The sequence below is a fragment of the Tyto alba genome, unplaced genomic scaffold, assembly GCF_018691265.1.
Source record: "Tyto alba isolate M040663 unplaced genomic scaffold, T.alba_DEE_v4.0 Super-Scaffold_17, whole genome shotgun sequence".
NCBI lineage: Eukaryota > Metazoa > Chordata > Aves > Strigiformes > Tytonidae > Tyto > Tyto alba.
In genome coordinates, this window is record NW_024881279.1 from 20739858 (window position 1) to 20760178 (window position 20321).

At 54.8% G+C, this 20321-nt stretch overlaps 1 protein-coding gene across 7 annotated transcripts in view; it reads right to left on the minus strand.

Annotated features, from left to right (window-relative positions):
• Positions 1-674: 674 nt before the first annotated feature.
• Positions 675-20321, minus strand: part of SIL1 (SIL1 nucleotide exchange factor) — a 98911-nt gene continuing 79264 nt past the window's right edge. For all 7 annotated transcript variants that reach the window (XM_042790021.1, XM_042790022.1, XM_042790020.1 and 4 more), the window contains 3 exons: positions 5655-5751; positions 3292-3456; positions 675-1132 (listed from right to left, as the gene is read on the minus strand). In XM_042790021.1, coding sequence (XP_042645955.1) covers positions 782-1132; positions 3292-3456; positions 5655-5751 — 613 coding nt within the window. In that variant the 3' untranslated portion in view covers positions 675-781. The remainder of the gene's footprint in view (positions 1133-3291; positions 3457-5654; positions 5752-20321) is intronic.

The window sequence follows — 20321 nt, forward strand, 5'->3', positions numbered from 1 at the left end:
CACAATGCGAGCAGAAAAACTCAGTGGTTTGTTGTGGGGCAAAGCGTGCCCCGGGGCCGTGCCGGCGGGAGGGGTGCCGTTAGGGCGGTGTTCTGTGCCCAGCGGGACGCGGTCGGCCTCCAGGCAGGGCGGGAGAGGTGCTGCGGGGGAGCCACCTCACCCAGCGGGGAGCCGGGGGGCTCGTCCTGCCCTGCCCCGAGCCGAGGCTGGATTAGAGACCCCCAGAGAGCCCCCTCCACGCAGCGTCTCAAGGAACCCACGCTCCGGCCTCCCCGATGAGCACAGAACACCCCGAAGGGAAACGGTGCTGCCGGGGGGGGCCGAGACACGTTACGTGGGAGCAAACACAAGATCACAGACACCGCGGGTCACCGCCAGGCAAGAAGAGGGGCAGAGCAGAGCCACGGGAGCAAACGCTTCCCCTTTGTGCGGCAGAGCTGCTTAACAAGGACAGTCCCACATCCCGCAGTCCTTCCCACCCCAAATAATCCTGGAGTTGGGCTGAGAACACTCATAAGGTGCCGTGGTTGGAGGCAACGCAAGCTGAGACTCTACCTCGTTCCCTCCCAGGTACAGAGCTGTTTTTCCAGCAGTACCCCACGCAGAAGGAGGCACGTCCCCAAACCCGTATGTTTTAATAATGAAGCTGCTGGCACACTCACCCACAGGTGGGATCTCGTTTAGGCCAGCAGTTTATTCCAACGTGCATTTACACCGGTGCCATCAAAACGCGCTCTGTTGCCCTGGATTACCTGGAATCGAACGGAACCTCCAGCTACTTTCACCTTAATTCCTGAATGATGGTATTTACGGAGCCAAGGAGTTCCCTGAAATAGCCGTCTTTGTCACCTTCCCTCTGCTCCTCTGCCGCCAGCTCCTCGTACTCGCTGCGCAGGAGGCGGAGGGCGGTGCTGAGGGCCTGGTCCCCCCGGTAGCGCTCCTTGCAGAAGGCCATCAGCACGCCGACCGTCTTGAGGACCTTCTCCCGAGTGTCGTGCTCCGGCAGGGCCAGCAGGTTGGAAACCACCACGCACCAGTCCTGCTCCACCACCGCCGGGACCAACTTGACCTGCCGGTACTGCTGGATTTTCTCTTCCATTTGATCCCCGTGCGGTGAGTCCTCGAGCAGCATCTGTGGGGTGCGGTGGAACATGGATTTATATCCCAATCAGAGAGCGACTGCTCTCAGGAGGTGACACGCTGCGGGAGAGGAGGATGCACACCCCTAACACCTGCCCTGGAAGGTGACTTGCAACAGAAAACCAAGAGGAGGTCATGTCCCAATTCCCTGTCGCCCGTGTGTGAAGTTTGCCACGGGAGCTGGCTGCCCACCCTGAAAAACACTCCGTGACCGGGCGGGGGGGGGTTTCAGGATCACACAGCCCTGAAAGGGGACTCAAGGGGAAGGAAGCTCAGCAGAAGACCCGCAAAGCCTCTGTGTCTGCTGCTTGGGGCTGCTGGACAGGCTCCTTCAGCACCTAACGACATCCCCAACCACTTGGCTTCGTGCTGCTCTTTTGGAAGAGATGGAGATCTCGGTCTCCTCCAGCCACAGCCAGACCTTCCCCTCCCAGCCTGATCCGGAAAACCCCCAATACTGAAATTCTGCAGGGACGGTGCCAAGCGCAGCAAGGTGCCCGCAGGGACGGGGCGGGCAGGGCTGCCGGCTCCCTCCCCGGCAGCAGAGACCTGCCCCGAGCAGCGCCGGGGCCAGGGGAGGAAGGGAAACCCCCCCACACACCCCCCCCACACCCCCCCCCACCCCTGGGGACTTGGGTGCTGGAGCGGCTGCCAGTGGCGTGACATTCTCCAGACAGGCTCCGTTCCCCCAGCGGATCCTCCCGGCTTGGCTGCTGGCCCCCGCTGATAATTACCACGTCTGCGCTTCGCTAATTAGTTGTGTGTTAACACAGGGCTGCTCGCCTCGGCCTGCTGGAGGGAGGTGAGGGCTTCGGGGGGGGGGAGGGCTGCGGGGCAGAAATCCAGCCCTGGGGAAGGGCGAGGGCGCCCGGGAGCTGCCGCAAGAAGCGATGGGACAGCCTCGTCCCCCCCCATCTTCTCTGAGCTGTTCACTGGCTTGGCAGCGGCCTCCCGGGACACAGTGGGGACAAGGAGGGACAATGCCAAGGCGAGCTCCCCTCTCCTGGTCCCCCTGAGAGGGCTAGAACCCCCACTGGCCATGCAGGATTTGGGGTAAAAAGGAAAGAAGGCAGCGGAAAAAGCTGTTCAGAGCCCCGGCAATTCGTGCTTCCGAGTTTATGATTTTCAAACCAACCTATTTGGCCGTCACTCAGCCCACCCCAAATCTGCCACCCCGGCTCGGACCAGCCCTGCTCCCCCCATCTCCTCCACGAAGGGGCTGGGATTGATACGCAGCATTCCCAGACCAAAAAGCAGCAAAAAAATTATTGTTTCAACATAAAGCTGAGAATCTGCCAGGCCGGCGGCCTGTCCCCAGCCCAGCAGAGCTGGGAACAGACGGGGCTGCCGGGAGGGGTGGCTGTAAAATGTGCAGCACGGGCTCAAACCACGCAAGGGTCAGGCTCCCTTCCCACGCGAGCAGACCGAGGGGATCGCTGAGCGTCAGAGACAGCACCTGATAAGATTTCAGACCCACTAAAATCATTTGCACTTTTACAAAGTCTCTTGGAAAGCGACTGTTTTAAAGCACAGACGCTGCTCTGCGGTGCCTGAAACCCAAGTATTACAGCAGTAATAATCTGCAGGGCAAATTGGCTATAAACTGAGCGAAAGTGGATTTAATTTCCGTTCTCTAGAGTAAGAGAAACACACAGACTAAACAACAAGCGATGGCAAGGAAAGACGGGTTTTAAACTGACATTTACAGCAGCGATCTGAGGTATTTGAAAATAAAACACTTAAGGTTGCGGGCCTGGCTCCAGGGAGGGAGGTGCGGGGCCAGCGCGGCGGCGGCCGGTCCCCGGGCACTTGGCCGGCAGCCGGGTGCCGCAGCCAAGCTCACTGCCGTCCGGCGCCGGCTCTCCCTGCTCGGGTCCCTGCCATTTTGTTATTTAAACACCCCCGGGTGGAAACGGCAACGGTGGTTTAATGAAAAAAATAAAGATTTAGGCGCGCCCTGGGCTTTCCCAGGCACTCGTCCCCTGCAAGAGTGGCCACGGGCTGGAGGGAACTCAACCCAAGAGCAGCACCGACGCTGGATGGGCCCCTCCTCACCCCCGGCCGGCGAGGATGCTCCACGGCCGCTTCGGCTCGGCGGGGGGGTGAAGGTGGGGGGTGCCCGGCCGGGTCCCGTCCCCCCCGGCTCCTCACCTTCTCCACGATGAGGTCGTAGAGGAGCGTCACCACACGGATGTGGAGGGTCGCCATCCCCTTCTGCCTGAAGAGGCTCCTGAGCACCTGGAGGCCGCCCAGCTTGAGGAACTGCTGCTGGGCGTAGGGGAAGTGTCTCAGCATGGAGGAGAGCGCGAAGAGAGCCTGGAGGGGGAGAGAGGCCCGTCAGCGCGGCCGCCACGCTGGGCACAGCCTCTCCTCGTGGCGCCCCACGGGGACAGCAGAAACGCGCCCCCGACCCGTTTGTGGGGAGCTCCCCGGCAGACGCGCTCAGACCCCTCCTTGCTGAGGGGCACCCCCAGGAGTCCCCCTTTCTCCCGATCCCGACCCTTCCTGGGTTGGAGTTTGGGTGGAAACAACCCGAATTCGGGCAGCCTCACAGCGCCGGGAAGGGCCGGGATGGCTGTGAGGCTGCCCGAATTTGGGTGATTTCCACCCAAACTCCAACCTGGGCCCTCACTGCGTTTGCTAGGACAGCAACCCGGAGGGACAGCACCTGAATGCCACCCGATGCCACCGCTTCTCCGCACGGTTCACCCCCACCGGTCCTCGGTACGGAGCCTGGCTACGGGATAGGGATGGGGTGAAGGGGGGTCCCGCTGATCCCCTCGAGATGATTTGAACGCCCGGGGAACGTCCCCTCCCCTGCACCCGTGCACCCAGAGGACGAGATCGCGACGTTTCCCAGGACGCAGCCCCCAAAACAGCGTCTTGCCAAGGTGCAGCATCGCGCGCCGCCAGGGAAAGACACCAGCACACCCAGACTCGGCTCCTGGGCCTTGAGCGGCACGGGGCTATCACCGAGGAGGCAACGAGGGGCCAACCAGCCCAATCTTACGAATCCTCTGGTTTTGACGGCCGCGGTTTGCAGAGGGCAGGGCTGCTGCCCGGGCGGGGACAGGGACGCTGGCCTGGGAGCCACTGGCTCCTCCGCACACCGAGGTGGACTGTGCCCCCCCCCCCGGCTCTGCACAGACAGATCTGAGCTGACAGCCATGTCTTCCCCGGTCCCATTTGGTTTTATTTTCCATCTTATGAGTTGCTGCTGGTGGATTGGAGGAGGTTTCTGTCTCCTTTTTTTTTAACCATAGGTCAAAGGATGGGGGAGGGAAGAAACGCACTTTTGGCCTCGCTGCTGCACAGGGCTGTGAAAACCCGCCGGAGTGAGAGCCGTGGGCTGCTGCCCTGTGCAGGAAGGGGCCGGGGCACCGACCTGCCCTTGGGATCCTGGCCTGGAGAGAGAGACGGGAGACCATGCGCAGCACAGGAGCTGAAAATTAAAAGCTTCTGTCCTCCTGGAAGAGGGGGTTCAACCCTCGGAGGCTCTTAGGAGGCTGCATGCGAATGCGGACAATACTGAGCTCCCGCCTCTCGCTCTTCTCCAGGGGCTGCCAGGGGGATGTGTTCAGGCTCCCTGGAATTAATTGTCCCGCACTCACCACCCCACGATGCTGGCGAGGGTCTCTGCATGCCCAGCCCTCCCTCCCCACCCCACGACGAGCTCTGCATTGAGCCACGGGCACTCCTGGGGCATGAAGCATGGAGCACCCCGTGCTGCGCTTCTCCGGCCAGGAGCTTCTCACACCCGTGGCTGAAAGCAAAGGGGTTCCCCGGCCTCCCCCGTGCCTTCTGCTTGCTGGAGGACTCGAAGGGAACGTGTTTGTGGGAGCTTGTTAAGACACCGGCAGCCCAGCGCTGTTTGCATCACTAAAAGTGAACAAAAGAGCTGGTGGTCCCCTCGCCCCGCCAAACCCCCCTCTCGCAGGAGGTCACCGTGTTAAACAGTGGGGCTGGGTTTTCGGGAGCCGCCAGATAATTTCACGGCCCATAAACAGAGGCAGCCTCACACGCTACGGCGAGGGTAATGAGATCTCATGCTCCAGGGAGTGTGGCGAGGAGGGAGGCGTGGAGGAAGCCCCCGCCCCGACAGACAGCGCTGCACATTTGGCTGGGGGCTCGCGGCGCTGCTCGGCTGGCTCCAAAGCCACCGCCAAAGGCAGGGCGCGGGGCTGGCTCCAGCAATTAGCTCCTTCCAAACGTCAGCTCCTGTGTTTGTCAGCCTCCGATCGTTACGCCTGGCGCGGGGGGCCCCTCGCCTTTCTTCCTCAGCACCGAGCCCCGTCCCCCGCGGGGCTGGCAGGGCTGCCGTGAGTGCCACTGCTGGCAGCGGGCACCGGCCAGCCAGGGCTGTTCTCCAGCACCCCTGGGGAGCAAAGCCCACCCAGAGTGGGGAGCAGCACAGTGCCCCACGCTCTCATGACATCGGCGATGCCCCAAGGAGAACTTATATCAAGTTCAGCACAAAAACGGCTTTACCCCGAGCTGCGTCGCCGCTCACTCACCTTCTTCTTGACAGCCAGGGGTTGCTCCGTCGCCAGGATAACCAGGAGTTTCTGCAGCGCGCCGCCCTCGATCGCTTCTATCTGGACTTTGGGGTTGCTGCAGGGTAAAAAGCAAAAGGCGGGTCACCAGCAGAGCAGGGCACGGCGCGGCAAGGTGGGACCCCGCAGCAGGCACGGATGAGGGTCAATCCAGCCTGACCCCAGAGCAAACCCCCCCCCCCCCCCCCGGGGTTCCGGAGGAGGTGTGAAGCCCTGCAGGCTGCCCCGGACACAGCTCGTGGCCGGTGCAACCCGGAGCCACGGCCACGGGGCTGGGGAAGGGCACGCTGGGCCACTCACGTCACCCCACCACATGCCCACACCCTACCCACCTTCCCCTGGCAAGGAGCCCTCCCCTGTGTTTCCCTCCCAGCTATTAATCATCTTGCTTTGCATCACATCTGTTCCTTAATAGCCTTTTATTTCGGCTCCCGCTATCCCCCTCTCGCCTGCTCCTCGCTTGCTGTTAACAAGCTGATTTATTTAAACGCTCCTGTGCTGCGGCACTGGCCCTCCAGCTCACCTGCAGCAAGGTCCCACTTACCCCCCCGCACCTCTGAATCACAAATCACGCCTAGGTCTCACCACCCACACACGTCTCTTGCTCGAAGTGCTTTTCTCCAGGGACTACAAAGGGCTAAATGCATTCTTCCGTCTGCAAGAACCAGGCTAAAATTTCAGGTGTGGATGTGGCAGACAGCACCAGGTGCGGGCAGATGAAGAGAAGCCTGACCTGCCGGCCGCCGCCTGGGTAGGGGCACCTCAGCCGTGCTTTGCAAACCCACTGCTAGTACATCTTGCAGTGATGGAGAGGTTAGATGCTCCAGGCTCCTCCTTTGGCGGGGCTTTCACAGGTGGAGCACAACGTACTGGCTGCCTCCATCCCCGATTCCAGATCTTTCGTGCTCTGAGGAAGAGCTCCAGCACTTCAGACTTTGCTCGAGTTTGAAGCAGCAATTGCACTGCAGCCAGACAAAGGTCATGCACCCCTGTTCCAGCAGAACACCCACAGCTCTTACTGCTACCAGAAAGCTGCCGGAGCAGCCAGCGCCAAGCATCATCCAAGAAATAAGAGAGACAGAAGCAGACAGGGTCATTAAAAAAAAAAAAAAAAAAAAAACAAAAACCAAAACCAGAAGACAAATGAACTGGGGCAGGGAGCAGTTTTGAATTAAACCCATGGCTCCCAGAAATACAGCAAAACGCTAAGCTCGTCTGTGTCAATCCAACCCTCCCTGCTCCATCCAGGCTTTGCTCCTCACGCTGTTAGGAGTCAGCCGTGGTTCAGAGGCGGCAGATCTGGCGTCTGGGTTCCTGACTGCAATTACCGGGCTGACCAAAAGGCAGGAAAAGGGGCTTTGTTGAAAGCCACCTTTCATTTCTTCTCCCTCACCCGCTTGCTGCAGCAGGCACCCTGCCGAGGAGGGGGACATCTGTGACCTGCCCAGACAGGGCCTGAAGGAGAAGCAACAAACCCAGGAGCTTCAGGATCCTCCTGCAGAAGAGATTTGCACGGCGCAGTCCACAGATGCACCCACAGACCCCCACGTGCCAGCACTGCAGCAGCCCCAGCATCCCTGAGAGCAAACCAGCTTCTGGCAGTGCCTGGGGCCAGGTGGGACGTGATACATCTACAGAGATGTGTTTATCCCCCATCCTGACCAAGTGAGGTGCAGCAGAGTCTCCTCCTGCAGCAACAGGATGTTATTTTCCACCTCAACGTGGTAGAAAATGACCCCCCCCCCCTTCCTGCAGAGCAGCGATGGCATCTCTGGTGGCCTGGCCTGGGATCTGGTTTTGGAGAGTCAGGAGTCAACGGCAGGCAAACAGCACCAGCCCCAAAACCTTCAGCTGCCCCTTGCAACCCCTGGACCCAAGGCAATTTTCCCCCAGATGACAACCAGTGCTCTCACCTCCAGCCATACCTGCAGTCCCGGGGACAGCCACGGCCCCTCCAGCACGGGGACGGTGCTGCAGCCCCGCAGCATCACAGCACCCTGTCCAGCCTCAGCAACTTCTCCCAGGGCAGAGGCAGGAAGAGTACAATAGTGGGATGGAGGACAAAGCTCCCAGGGCACCCAGGGGTTGGCTGAGGACCCGTCCAACACACCCCAGAAGGTGGAAAGGTGCTAAGTGTGACCCTTTCCTCAAAAGAGCCAGAGATAAGGAACACCGGCCCTACGGCCGTGAACAAATCCCGCACCTCCTTTCGGTCCGGGGGGATGTGTGAGCCCGCCAGGTCCAGCGCTCGTGGTTAGACTCCTTTGGGAGTCCAGAGACGCAACACTGTGCTCACCCCAACAGCACAAAACCTTCTCCTGCAGAGGCGAGGCAACGTGAGCAGAGCCCCGCGCATCTCCAAAACCCACCCGGCCGCTACAGGAGACGCCGCCGTAGCCTTCCTGCTGTGACAAGCTTGGCTGCAAACCAGGCAGGAGGGGGAAGAAGAGGTTCTTTCCAGCACTGTTTTTCCAGCGATGACAGCTTTGGCCTCTGCCTTTGCCTGTGTATGGTTGGGTTGTATTTGTTTCTGCTTCGAGCTTTTCCAGGGGAAGTCACGGTGCAGAGGTTCGGCTTTGCCTGGCACGTCACCAGCCACGCTGCCAGGCACATTTTCCATGCCGGGGCTCCACAACTGGTGTAAATGAGAGGCAAAGAAACCCCAGCTGCCTTTCCAGATCCCAAGGGAGGAGCTGGCAACTCTGACGCTCAGAAAATATAAAGTCTGATCCAAAAACCCGGCCAAATTTCACATGCAAGTCACTCCAGATAAGGGAGACCAGAGTAACAAGCCCGCAGGCAGGTGCTTCTCTGAGTATAACCACTGAAAGGAGAATCTCCTATGCTGGACACCTCTTAGTGCCATTCAAGGAAAACGTTAAGTTTGGGATATACAAGCTCTTTTGTCACATCTATCTAAAATAAATAATAAAAACTCTTACAGCAAAGGACACGACTGACAAATTGGTATGCCTTTCAATGCTTGGCTGGTCACCCGGAGGATTAGATCTAATTAAAATCTCTGAACCATGGAGTTTTTGCCAAGGAGCACCTCTAGAGGTTAGGAAGCCTTCCTGGATGGTAGGTGTGCTGCTCACTTCTCAATGTTTCTGTTGTTTAATGTCTCTACTAGCAATAGTCCAGGCTTCGTGCTAACAAAAAGGCTCACTTGAAGGTTTGGAAAACTCAGCACAGATCTGTACAAATTACACTGTCAAGCCCAGGGAAGAGCAGTCTGAACAAAATAAATACAATGAGACAGACTGCGGAGCACTTACATGGGAAATTCAACCTGTGCTCATCTGATAATGCATAAGGGAAGGGTGGCACCATGAAATGTGCTGAAATGAAACTCTGAGGCTGGGACAAGAACAGAATACAGCCCGCAACGACATCCCGTGACGCTACGGTGATGGCAGAGATGTGGGTGCACACAACGGATGAGATTAACCAGCCTCAATCTTGGGCGAGGAACAGCCGCGAGGCCACAGGGACTCGACACAAGTGCCGTGCTCGGGTTCAAGCAGCTTCCCGAGAGAGACCCCCGTGTGCTAAACAGCCCCCCCCTTTGCCCTGGGAGTATCCACCCCGACTGCGGGGCGACACCGCACCCCCTCCAGACGTGGCCCTCACTGCACGTCTGAGGTCCTTGAGCCTCCCAGCCACGTTGCCCACGTCCACCTCTCTCTCATTCTGCTCCTGAAGAGCAGAAAACAAAGCTGGGTAACGGGCTCATCGTGACTGACCCAGGCAAGAAACCGCCCGGGCGCTGGGAGAGGCTGGGGCTAACGGGCCTGCTGCTGGTGGTCACGCTGGCCCAGATGTGCTGAGCAGGGGTGCAGAGCTCACGGAGACCGGCAGGAATCTCCACTGCCCCCAGGTGCCCACGCCATCATCTCCAAGCAGCTCCAGAGAAAGCTCTGTCCCTCGCAAGGTGGGCCGTGCTTGTTCTTCAGCAGAAGTTCCTGAACTTATTGAGATTATCTCAAATCATCCATCCCAGACTGTGAGAGAACCTCCAAACAGCTCTGGGCACAGGCCGCCAGACCCTCTCAGTAAGGATCCTGGGGATGCCACCTTCTTTCCCAGGGTGGAGACTATGATCTGCGCTTTCAAATTCCAACTGGGGCTGATCCTCCATCCAACTCAAGATGTCCCTGCGGCTCGCAGACCTCCTTGCTTCTCCCCACTGCTCCCAAGGACCTCCGCAGACCGGCTCACCTAGCAGCGATGGAACTGCCACCCACACCACCACAAGCACACAGCAGCACTTAAGACGTACCCTTTTGACCACAAGACAAATAACGTTCATGTTTCCCACTGCTGCCTCCTTCCGAAGCTCCTGGAGTTGTGACTTTGCCAAGCACAAATTTAACGTGCCATTTCATCAGCCCAGCATGTTTCTTTCTCGGTGGCTGGAGGAGGGTGACCATGCCCTTTGATGCAGAGGGGAAGAAACAAAAGCAGAGGAGGGAAAACCAACAGAAAACCTCCATTTGAGCTTGCCTGCTGCGGCTCACAACGGCAGAAGGAAACACTCCATTTTCTGCCAGTTTATATTTCACTGCGTTGGAGTTACAACTTCCCACAAGGGGCCAGAAATTATTACAGTCGAGGCTTGTTTGCCAGAACACCACAAGCCTCAACAGCGCGCGGAGCGGGCAGGAAAAGCAATAAAAACAAGGGCTGGTGCTCTGTGGTCAGCGCTCTCAGAGTAAAATTGAAATGAAGTCGCCGCGGTGCCCCAGGGAGCGGTGGCAGGTCCTGCCCCGGGCGGGTGGTGAAGGCAGAGATGGGACCCAGCGTCTCCCACAAGCTGCCAGCTCGGGGCGTTTGCACCCTCCTTCCTTTTTCCTTCCCTTGAAGCTCTTAAGACTTTAGGATGGGGACGACCAGCCACAGGCCCCACCAGCGTGACGGAGGCTTCCTGGAGGAGACGTGGTCCCACCAGCTGGGCTCAGAGCCCTCCGAGCAGCCTCCCCTGCCCCCTGCCCTTGGGCTGCCAGGGACCTGCCGTGGGGGCGGCTGCTGGTTCACCCCGGACTTTTTTTTGGGCACGGGGGACGCAGCTGCTGCTGCTCCTGGAAATCCGGCCCGGGCTCCTCCTTTGCCATTTTCACCTGCAAATTCATCACATGGAAGCAGCTCTCGTTTTGCTGAAGAAGGGATTTGTAAAGAGCGCTATCCGTTAAGAGTATACCTTTACCTTATTCCTCCTAGGATGACCCCCCAAGTACACGTGCACAAATTTAGGAGAGACTTTTCAAAGTTTTTCCAGACTGCGCATGCAAGGGGCGTGGGAAGACTGAAAAGCAGCGACGCAGCCCTGAGGCAACAGTAGCTCTTGAGTTAGGTGGGAACTTGCAACACGGCGGCAAAATTAGATTTAAATTAAAAAAAAAGAAAAAAAAAAAAAAGAAAGCCATGTGGTATGGAGGGACCTAGGGATGCAGGAGTACAGAGCATGGCAGGCAGGCAAATGCCCTCATCTCTACTACTCCGGCAAGGACGTGCAGAGAATATTTATTTCTTGGCCTGATTGTTGTACAAAAGCATACAAGACTCTAGGAAAAAACCAAAGGGCATCCTGCTGAAACCAGGTAGAGAAAGACCGAAGAGAGGAGCGGCTGGGGGAGCGCAGTGGCGGGGCTGCTCCCGCCCGGCAGGAGCAGGGTGCTGGGCACAGAACTTCTGCTGCCCCGGCGGCGGCCGCACACCCGCTCCCGGGGCCACGGCTGCCGAGCTACGCCAGCATCCTCCCCAGGGCACGGGGAGGTAAGTCTGGAAATCTCCTGCTTTGATGAAAGCCCGTCATGACGGTGAAAAGGCACGATAATCACCGGGCTAGACAGGACTTAATGGGTCTCTTCTCTCGTCAGAACCAGCGGTCTGCGGTGCCGCGTGGGAAATCAAAGCTGGGGATCAAAGTCTGTAAGTCTGTGAAACAGACTGAAAAATTTAGTATAGTCTGTTTAGCTTGTGCTCTAACCTCAGGATCAGAAACAGGCAGCAAGGCAGCATGGCTTACCTCGCCTTCCCCCTCCCCTATTTTCACTCCAAAATCTGCTAATGAAGAAAATGAGGGCGCAGCAACGCTTTGCTCGCAGGAGAGCGAAGTGGCTCTGGGCTGAAACGTGCCTACGATGGCATTACACCCCCAAGCCTTGCCGGGCTTCTCATGCCTCTCAAACTGTCACACCTGGGTCAGAATTTGAAAGGCAGTGGAAAAGGTCACCTTTGCGAGTCCTGGAAACCAAAAGCAATACAAGCGGGGTCACACATGAAAAGCCCAATGACTTTTTTCAGCAGCCTCTGTATTTGGAGGATTTCTGACAGCTATTGTAAGTATATTCATGTTAAAATTACCTGACAAATAACAGAGAGAGGGATAAAAATGATCATCACGATGTCAGTGTTTAAAGGTTTGACTGGAATTTGGTAATGCTGAACTATAGCTGTAAATCTGAGACTCTGAATAAGGGCAGGAAAAAAAAAAAAAAAAGGCAGGATGATCAGCAACTCGTTAATACCTGCACGACTGAATTTTAGATTGCAGGTTTAAGATAAAAAACCAAGAAAGCATTAAAATAGTCCAAGTGAGAAGCCACACATGGGGAGGATGTGCTTTCCTCTGGCATTCAAAGCGCTGGCGATGGCATGAGCAGTCCCCATCGGAAATGACGGCGGAGCCGCTGCAGCGGTTCTGGATCCACGACTTCCAGGTACGCACCAGCTGGCTACATCTCCTTCTGAACTTTGTTCTTAAGAGGAGGACAACTGGGACAACTCAACGTGAACAGTTCTGAAGCCCCCTTGTCCTCTGAAACAACCGCTCTGGCTCTGCCACGGGATGCCTGCCTAAAGCGCAGCGTTGGTGAACCTCTTACAAAAAAATACATATTTAGCACAGAAGCTTTCCATTATTGCAGAGTCCCGTGCTATCGAAAAGGACATTTGCACACGCAATATGAGATGTACAGGGTAATAATAAAAATAACCCCAACAAGGCTGCCTGTGAATATTTGGAGTTAGAAGGAGGGATGAAGCACAGACACCCCCCCAAAGCCCCCACTGAGGTCCGCGTGCAGCAGAAGTGGCCTAGAAAGCCTCTTCTCTGAGCATCAGCTCAAACCTGAGTTTATCACAGACAAAGGCCTTCAGAGCTACGACTTAAGGAGATTAAAAACCACCCAGAAAAATGGAGCCCTAAGTAGTTGTGCCGATCAAAATACAGCAAAGAAGAAAGCGGGGGTGAGGGGGGAAAACCTGACAAAAGGAAAACTAGGTTTCAATAGGCAACACAATACAACAATTTCATATGAAAGATGTGAAGCATAAAAGAGATGTTAGATGTTCAAAGGCACAGAATATAGGAGAGACATAAAGAAAAAAAAAAAAAAAAACGAGAAGATGAAAATCTCCACTTCAATGCAATGCTGCCTTCTCACTTTCTACCAAGCCAGGCGCTCATCGCAGTAGCGGGGGAGCAGCAGCATCCCTGTGAGAGCAACACATCTCAACGTGACATAATGGATTACATAGATGCAAGTATGGTTTTTAATGAGCAATTAGGTTATTGAGTATTTGTTGCTAAGAAGAGGAATAGAACTGCAGAGAATAAGTTGGAGCTGAGTACGTGATTCTGTGATTTTGATGGGCTAATGTGGTACTTAAACCGAGGGAGCGTGAGTCACCCCGGTGATGCTGATAGAGCGTGGAAGACTGCCTGGGAAAAGCTGGGGGAACCTTGCCTTGCCATTGCCCGTATATCCGCGTCCCAGGCACCAGCAAGAGACAGTTCAGCTTCTTATAAGCCCTGTAAGAACCCTGCTCAAAGCAGGAGGGCAAGAACATCCCATTCGAGACAAGGCCCGAGCTCCCTGGGGACACGGTGACGGCGGGTTTAATCGGGGCAAACTCTGCTCTCAGAGACTTTGCAGTCACAATGATTTTGAGGTGGAAGCATAGAGCAGAGCTAGTTCTCGTAGCGTGGCCAGGGTTGAGAGCCATCGGGAGCCCCACGGGGAGGGGACCCGGCTCGCTGAGCTAAGGGAGGGCAAGGCTAAGGCAGCTAGTATTTTGGAACAGGCAAAAAAAAAAAAATCAGGTGAGCTGCAGTGCCGTAATGTAGCATAACAGATGGATGATTAGATTTATATGAAAAGCTGTAAAAGCAAGTAATTAAATAAAAATACGGAATAGCAAATCCGCTGCAGTAAGACACCTCACCGGGGTGCGGAAAGCCCCTGCAGCTGGGACCCAGCGTCCCGGCCGCAGGCGAGCGGGCGGCAGAGCCGGGGTCAACCCAACCGCGCTGCCACCCAAAGCGGGAGGGCTCCAGGGAGGAGGGATGGGAGCGGAGGGACTGAGGTGAGTGGCGGCCAAACTCCCCCTCCCGCTCCTCACCTCTCCGCCGAGCAGAGCGGCACAGTAAATACCGGCTCTGGACAATAAAACCTTAGGTGCCGTAACAAAATCAGCCACGCCAGATTGTTCTGCTGAACGCGCACAAACAACAAACCGACAGGCTGTATTTATATCCGTAGAAAAAAAAAAAAAAAAAGGTACCATGAAAACGGGCTGGAGATCGCACACGGTGACAAAGTGAGCCCAGGCAGGAAGCCCAGCGCCCCAGCTGGGACACCCCCAGAGCCCCTCTCTTCTCCTGAGCCGTGCCCTCCCTGGCTCCTCGCTTTATTTTGGCGGCAGCATGTACCCCCCCAGCTAACACTGCAAACACCGGCGCTGACGGCCAGGCGACTCACTGGTTTGCTCTGGAGGGGGCCGCGCACCTGCAGCTCCCACCGACCCCAGGGCAAGTGGAGGGATGCAGCTTCCGAGAGCCTCAGGCGCCAGCTCAGCTTCCACAAGTTTAATCGAAGACCTAGAGACCGTTTTATGATTAAAAAGCAAAGGGGTTTGGGTTCTCGGGGCTGTTGCCATCGCCCCGTCAGCACGAAGTCGGAGAAGGCAGCAGAGGGAAGGGTACGGAGCAGAACCAGCAAGGCTGGCCCGTGTTCTCCGTCCTGCTGACGGCGAAGGATGGGCCCGCGCAGCCCACCCCGGAGGGTCTGCCAACCTGCCGTGATTTAAGGGCTGGACTGGGTGACCCACGCCCCGCCTGCAACCATCAAGGGAACCGCATGAGCTCTCTTTCAGCACATGTTGAATGACTGATCCTCCCAGGTAGGTACGAGCAAGTGCTCCACAGTGCATGGAGAAGGGCATCACAGGAACTCCTCCTGGCTCTCAATCACCCGAACCATTGCTTTATTTAGAGGCGTAAATCAACCTTAAGGCTATATGTGCCATGCTTACAAAACACTCCCTGCGCATTTCTGAAAGCCTGGTATTTTACCATAGGCCAAATGCATATCAGTGCCTAAGGACGGGATCTGTTTCATCATGCTGCATTAATAAAAAAGCAAGCAATTCTCTATGAGTGCAAGCAGAACTAATTTATTTCCATGCCATTTTGGCCACAGCCCACAAAAATCGTGTTGATTTCTTTTCAAAAATCGCAACACAGCAAGGAACAAGAACAATATCGCAGGATTAATACCATGTCCTTGAGTTCATCCGGTGTTTTTCATCACAGAGACTTCAAAGCACCCCCCTGATTTATAGATGGGGAAGCTGAAGCACTCCCAGGAGTGCCAGCAGTAGCACCAGGGTGCAAGCGTCAGTGCCGGGCTCCTGCCTTCCTGCTCCTCCCCTTCTTCACACTCCTATTCTCTCCTGGCTCCAAAACTCAGCTGCCCGAGGACGGTGGCAAACGCAGGAGCCCCCCAGGCCCTGCCCAGCTCTGTGCTGCTGCTGCAGGGCCCCTGAGCAAGACCCTTCTGCGACAGTAACCCACAGTGGGACGGCGTCCCTGCAAGATCTGCCATGTCATGCTGAGCATAGCTCAAAGGCCTGCAAAGTTACTCAAATATTCCAACAAAACCTATTTACGTGCCTTAGGTATCATGAAAACACTGCAAAAAGCTGTCTGAAAGCACCGTAAGAAGAAAACCTTCTGCCAAGCTCCTAACACTTCGGCTTATATTCTCCAGCAGCAGCGAGTGCCTATCTAACGCATCCCACTAATAATCCTGAGAGACGTTAAAAGGTGGCCTGAGGCTGAGACCTTCGATTGTTATTCGCTTTATTTGTTTGCTTGCTCATTTGAGCTGATTTTTCTTTAAGACAAGTGCTAATAATCTAGAAGAAAAAGAAAGCCTTTGCCTGGCATGTCCCTGTTGGGAATGCCAGCGGAGCGCAGGCACTCTCCAGCTCTTCCACGAGACACAAAGCGAAGTGTGAGAACAGGCATTTCACTTCTCTCCCTTCCAGCAGCATCTCCGCGATGCTCTGTCCTATTTTAACCCTGCCATCTGTTTCACAATTCTCTGCGTTCCTCCTGTAACCGAGGAAGGCAGTGCATTATATCAAGCAAATCCTTCTATCATCTCCCACCCGCTTTGCTTACGGACGTGCCCTGGAGCACCCCCGGGCGCCACGACAGAAGATATTGCTCCTAAACAACCGATCTGCTCATCGCTTACCAGCCTCATCTCAATTCACCTCACTTCTCTACAGGCAAGGGAAGATGCTGGATCACAGGGAGAATCACACCCACTGCAATGTCATGTTTGAAACTCTGGCTGTTCCTAGTCCCCACTGAGTTTAACAATGCTATTAGAATCATTTTAGACTAGAAAAGTAGATTTGTTTCACTGAGTCATGATTCAAAAATGAGACTTTGCTCCATTTACAAAAGCAAATCACCATCTTGCAAACGCCAAGCACAGATTTCAGCTCCAAAAGCGAAGCCTGGGGAACGCTTCCAGCCGGAGAGAGAATGGAAAAACTCTTGCATCTGCAAGAGCTGGGAAACCTTTTTTTATTTATGTGGTTTTGATAAACAGAAAGCATGACCTGTGGAACACCAGCTCCTGGAGAAATCCAGTGGACTCCTTCTGCATTAAGCAGCTTAATGATGCATTAACAGAGGGGAGAGCAACAGCAGGAGTGCTGCCACGGGACCAGGGACTGCAGTCCTGCAACGCAACCCACAGACAATTCAAGCCAGTTCCTGGGTGGAAAGCCCTTGAGGAAAACTTGGGAGTCAAAGAAAGCACCAGCAATTCTTTCTGCTTTCTGATTCATCCCTACTCAAACACCCACATGCCACAGCAGAGGAGGCTGGAACTGCTACATTTAGGATGACATTTAAAAATCAAGGTTGTGCTGCTGATGGTCATTAAAAATCCAACAGCACTTTTCAGAAACAAGTGGGTACTGGCATCGGTGTCCCTGCCAAATATCAACACAGCAGTAATTCTTCTAGCAGCTTCAGTTAAAAGATAAAGGAAAATTGCACCCAACTATAATTACTGTTATTACTGCTGTTGGTTTTTAAACATTCACTATATACCTTTATATTTTCTAAATACAAAATAAAACGGAAAACATTTCCCCAAACCTTCCTAAGTGTCGGATTCATCTCACTTAGCATTAGACACCTAAAATTAAGACATCCAGCTCAGACGAGCTGCCTGGGATCCCTCAGTAACGTGTTCCAACCTGCGGTCTGCACGTCCCTGGAGACCCAACCCCTGTTCCTCCGTTTCCACAGGACTTGACCAGAAAGGCAAGTCTATGGTCCAGGGCTTTAGATTCACTCTGAAGAGGGCTGCGTCTGTTTTGGAAAGTGTCCGAGGAATTCACAGTCACCAGCAGTGAGGAGAAATGATGACTTGCCCCGTGGGAGATGGGGCTGTCTTTGACCTCTGTCTTGCGATGGGATGATTTGCCGTTCGGAGGAGTCTCTCTCCCCTGGTTGGAGGTGGAACCCGGGTAGTTAGGTGGACACTCATGGAGGAAGACTGAAGCGAGGTGGCGCGGATCCCATCTTCAGAGAGGTGGTGAAGGAAACACCTACGAATGCCTGAATCAAGCTGGCAAGGAGTTAAAATGACCAAGCTAGCTAATAAAATATGGCAATAACACAATGAATTCATGTGCATATGTAAGAAATAAAGCCATGGCAGGTACCACAGCTAAACTGGATGCTCAGAGGGAGCACTTTCAGAAGGGAACATCTTGCATAAAAGATTCAGGGGAATAAGACAATTATGAAGGGAATTTCGGCAGTGTGTCCTACATCACTGACTGATGGAGAGGACAGATACCTTGACAAAGAAAGCCAACGTGCCAATTAAGTTTTAATGACCCTAAAGGCAAAGAGAAAAAGCCCTGATCTGCTATGCTGGAGGAGGGAGCCAGACAGACTTAGCCTGGCAACGAAGTGGTTAGGAAAAGCCAGAAAGATCTTGAGATGAACACTGTCTCTGTCATGGAGAGCACAGCACCCAGGCATCAGAGGGAGGTTCTGCAAGACAGGAGATAAGGGCTTAATCACCAGGGCAGAAGAAAAGCTCTGAGAGCTGAGAGTGGTTGTGGAAGATGAGATGCCTGGATTCGGGAACAGCTTGAATGTGAAGGGTGAAGGAGGAAGCGGGGTTCAATTTATTCAACGCTCTGGAACTGTGGAAAGACATACGCTACGCAAATGTTAGTTGTGATGATCACTTCCCACTGCTAGACTTCGTTAAGAGAGGAGGGGAAGGTGACACAACCAGAAGTTCACACATGTGCTGCGAAGGCGCAGGAGGAGAGAAGACTTGCCAGTAATCACCAGGATGTAAAACCCCAGTGGATCGTAGCCTAGTAAACAAATCTGGGTCTGTGTTCCCATCTCCCTTGTACCAAGGAGAGAGGGAAGCCAGTGCCCAAGGGGTCTGCTGAGGGCACGGTGCACGCTGCCGGGTGGTCCGCCTGCCCCAGGGGTGTCAAGGTGCTGTGCCTGCCTTTGGAAGCTGTAGGTGCTTGAGGCCATCACTTCAGAAACTAACGGTCCTAAACCAATGCTTCCTGCCCGGATAGATGCTCGTGAACCCACGCGGGAGCACCCTGTGCTGAGCTGGTCCAGAGTGTCTCCTTGCCAGCGTCCATCAGCTCAGCACACAGCAGGCAGATTGGTTCGGGGCCGCTCACACAAAGGAGGTTGCCGCGACCTCCAGCTGAGTACACAAACCACATGAGATGTGAAGCCGCCTGCTCTGTGCTAATGACTAAGGACGTGGGTACATCGTCCTCCCTTGGCCAGCCCCTAGAGTGTGAAACACTGGGCTCCTTCCCAAGCGGAGCCGCTGTTACCTCCCACAGACAATATCCACTACCGATTTGTGACAGTGAGATCAGTGTCCACAAACGTCCTGCCTTCTTCTGTCCTTACTCACATCCTTCCCTCCCTGCTCCCCCCAGCAGCACGGATACCAGCTTGCCACCAGCCCAAGGAGGATCAGCACGGCTCTTCATCCTCCCTCACCATATGGGCTGGCTCTTCACCTCACCCCAGAGCCGGTGGTATCGAGTGGTACCAGCACAACGAGGTGAGACATTCCCCAAGGCCGGGCAATGCAGAGTCCAGGTCTCCAGGTATCGTGGCTGACGTGACCTGTCTGAGCAGCGGTCTGGAAACCATCACCCCACGGAGAATAAGTCATCACGCTGACCTACCTCCTTCCCACCCCTCTTCTGTCTGTCGTGCAAAAGCAAGAAAAAATTCTCCGTTTGATCTCAATCGATCAGTTTGAAATTCAGCAGTGGATGTCATCTATTCTTCTCCCCCAGGAGGGCGGTAAGAGCTGGAGACAAACCAATTACCATGTTGGGAAATAGGACTTGGACAAGCTTTGTTTAAGTCCATCTTGCAGAACCATTATGTTTAGCTCAAATTCTCTCCCTTTTGTGCGCGTTCTCTATAAATTTCCCAAACGTAGCACGAATCTTCTAGCATGCTTGCCACGGGATGAATCTGGGCAAGTTCCCGGTCCTCAAACGCTCATCCACGTTTACGTCCTTCATGCTGCGCTGTGACAGCACGTGCTGCGTAACGCCTTGGACAATCTGGGTCCACATATTTATGTCAATGGACCTCTGTGTTCACAGCAGGAATCCGGGGACCTACAGCTGACTGCGGACGCATTACTCGTTCTTGAAATGTAGGCCACAAAGCTACTTTAGTTCTCCTTTTGCTTGTAAATCAGGGGCTTACATATGTAATTGGCCTAAATGTAAGAGCAAACAACAGCAGTGGTAGCACAGTGCCAGCAATTATTCATGCCTATAATAAATGCCTGTAAAATTGAAAGCCAGCCTTTAGAAATCTGGCTCCTCACTGCACATATGAAAAAACAAAAACTCATTTGCAGGGTTTGGCCAAGTGGAGTTTTTCATTTTGGGGGAGAGATTGAGGTGGGTAAGGATTATTTTTCTTTTTTTTTTTTTACTCTATAAAAACACCGCTCGTGCCTACGTTTGGGTCACAAATCATTTTGGCTACATTTCCAGGTTTTGGAATAAACCCAGTGACAGGCACAGAGGACAAATCCGCCCTGCGTATTCAGAGAGTAGGTCTCCGGGAACAAGCACAGCTGATCCCCATCCCTCGGCACGCGGGAAACAGAGTAAATTGTTTACAGACAGCCCTTCTTCCCTGCCTCTGTGCTGAGCCAGCAGAGAGCCTGCAGATGAGCTGTCATCCCTGGAGATGACACACAACCCCTGGCCCTACCACTT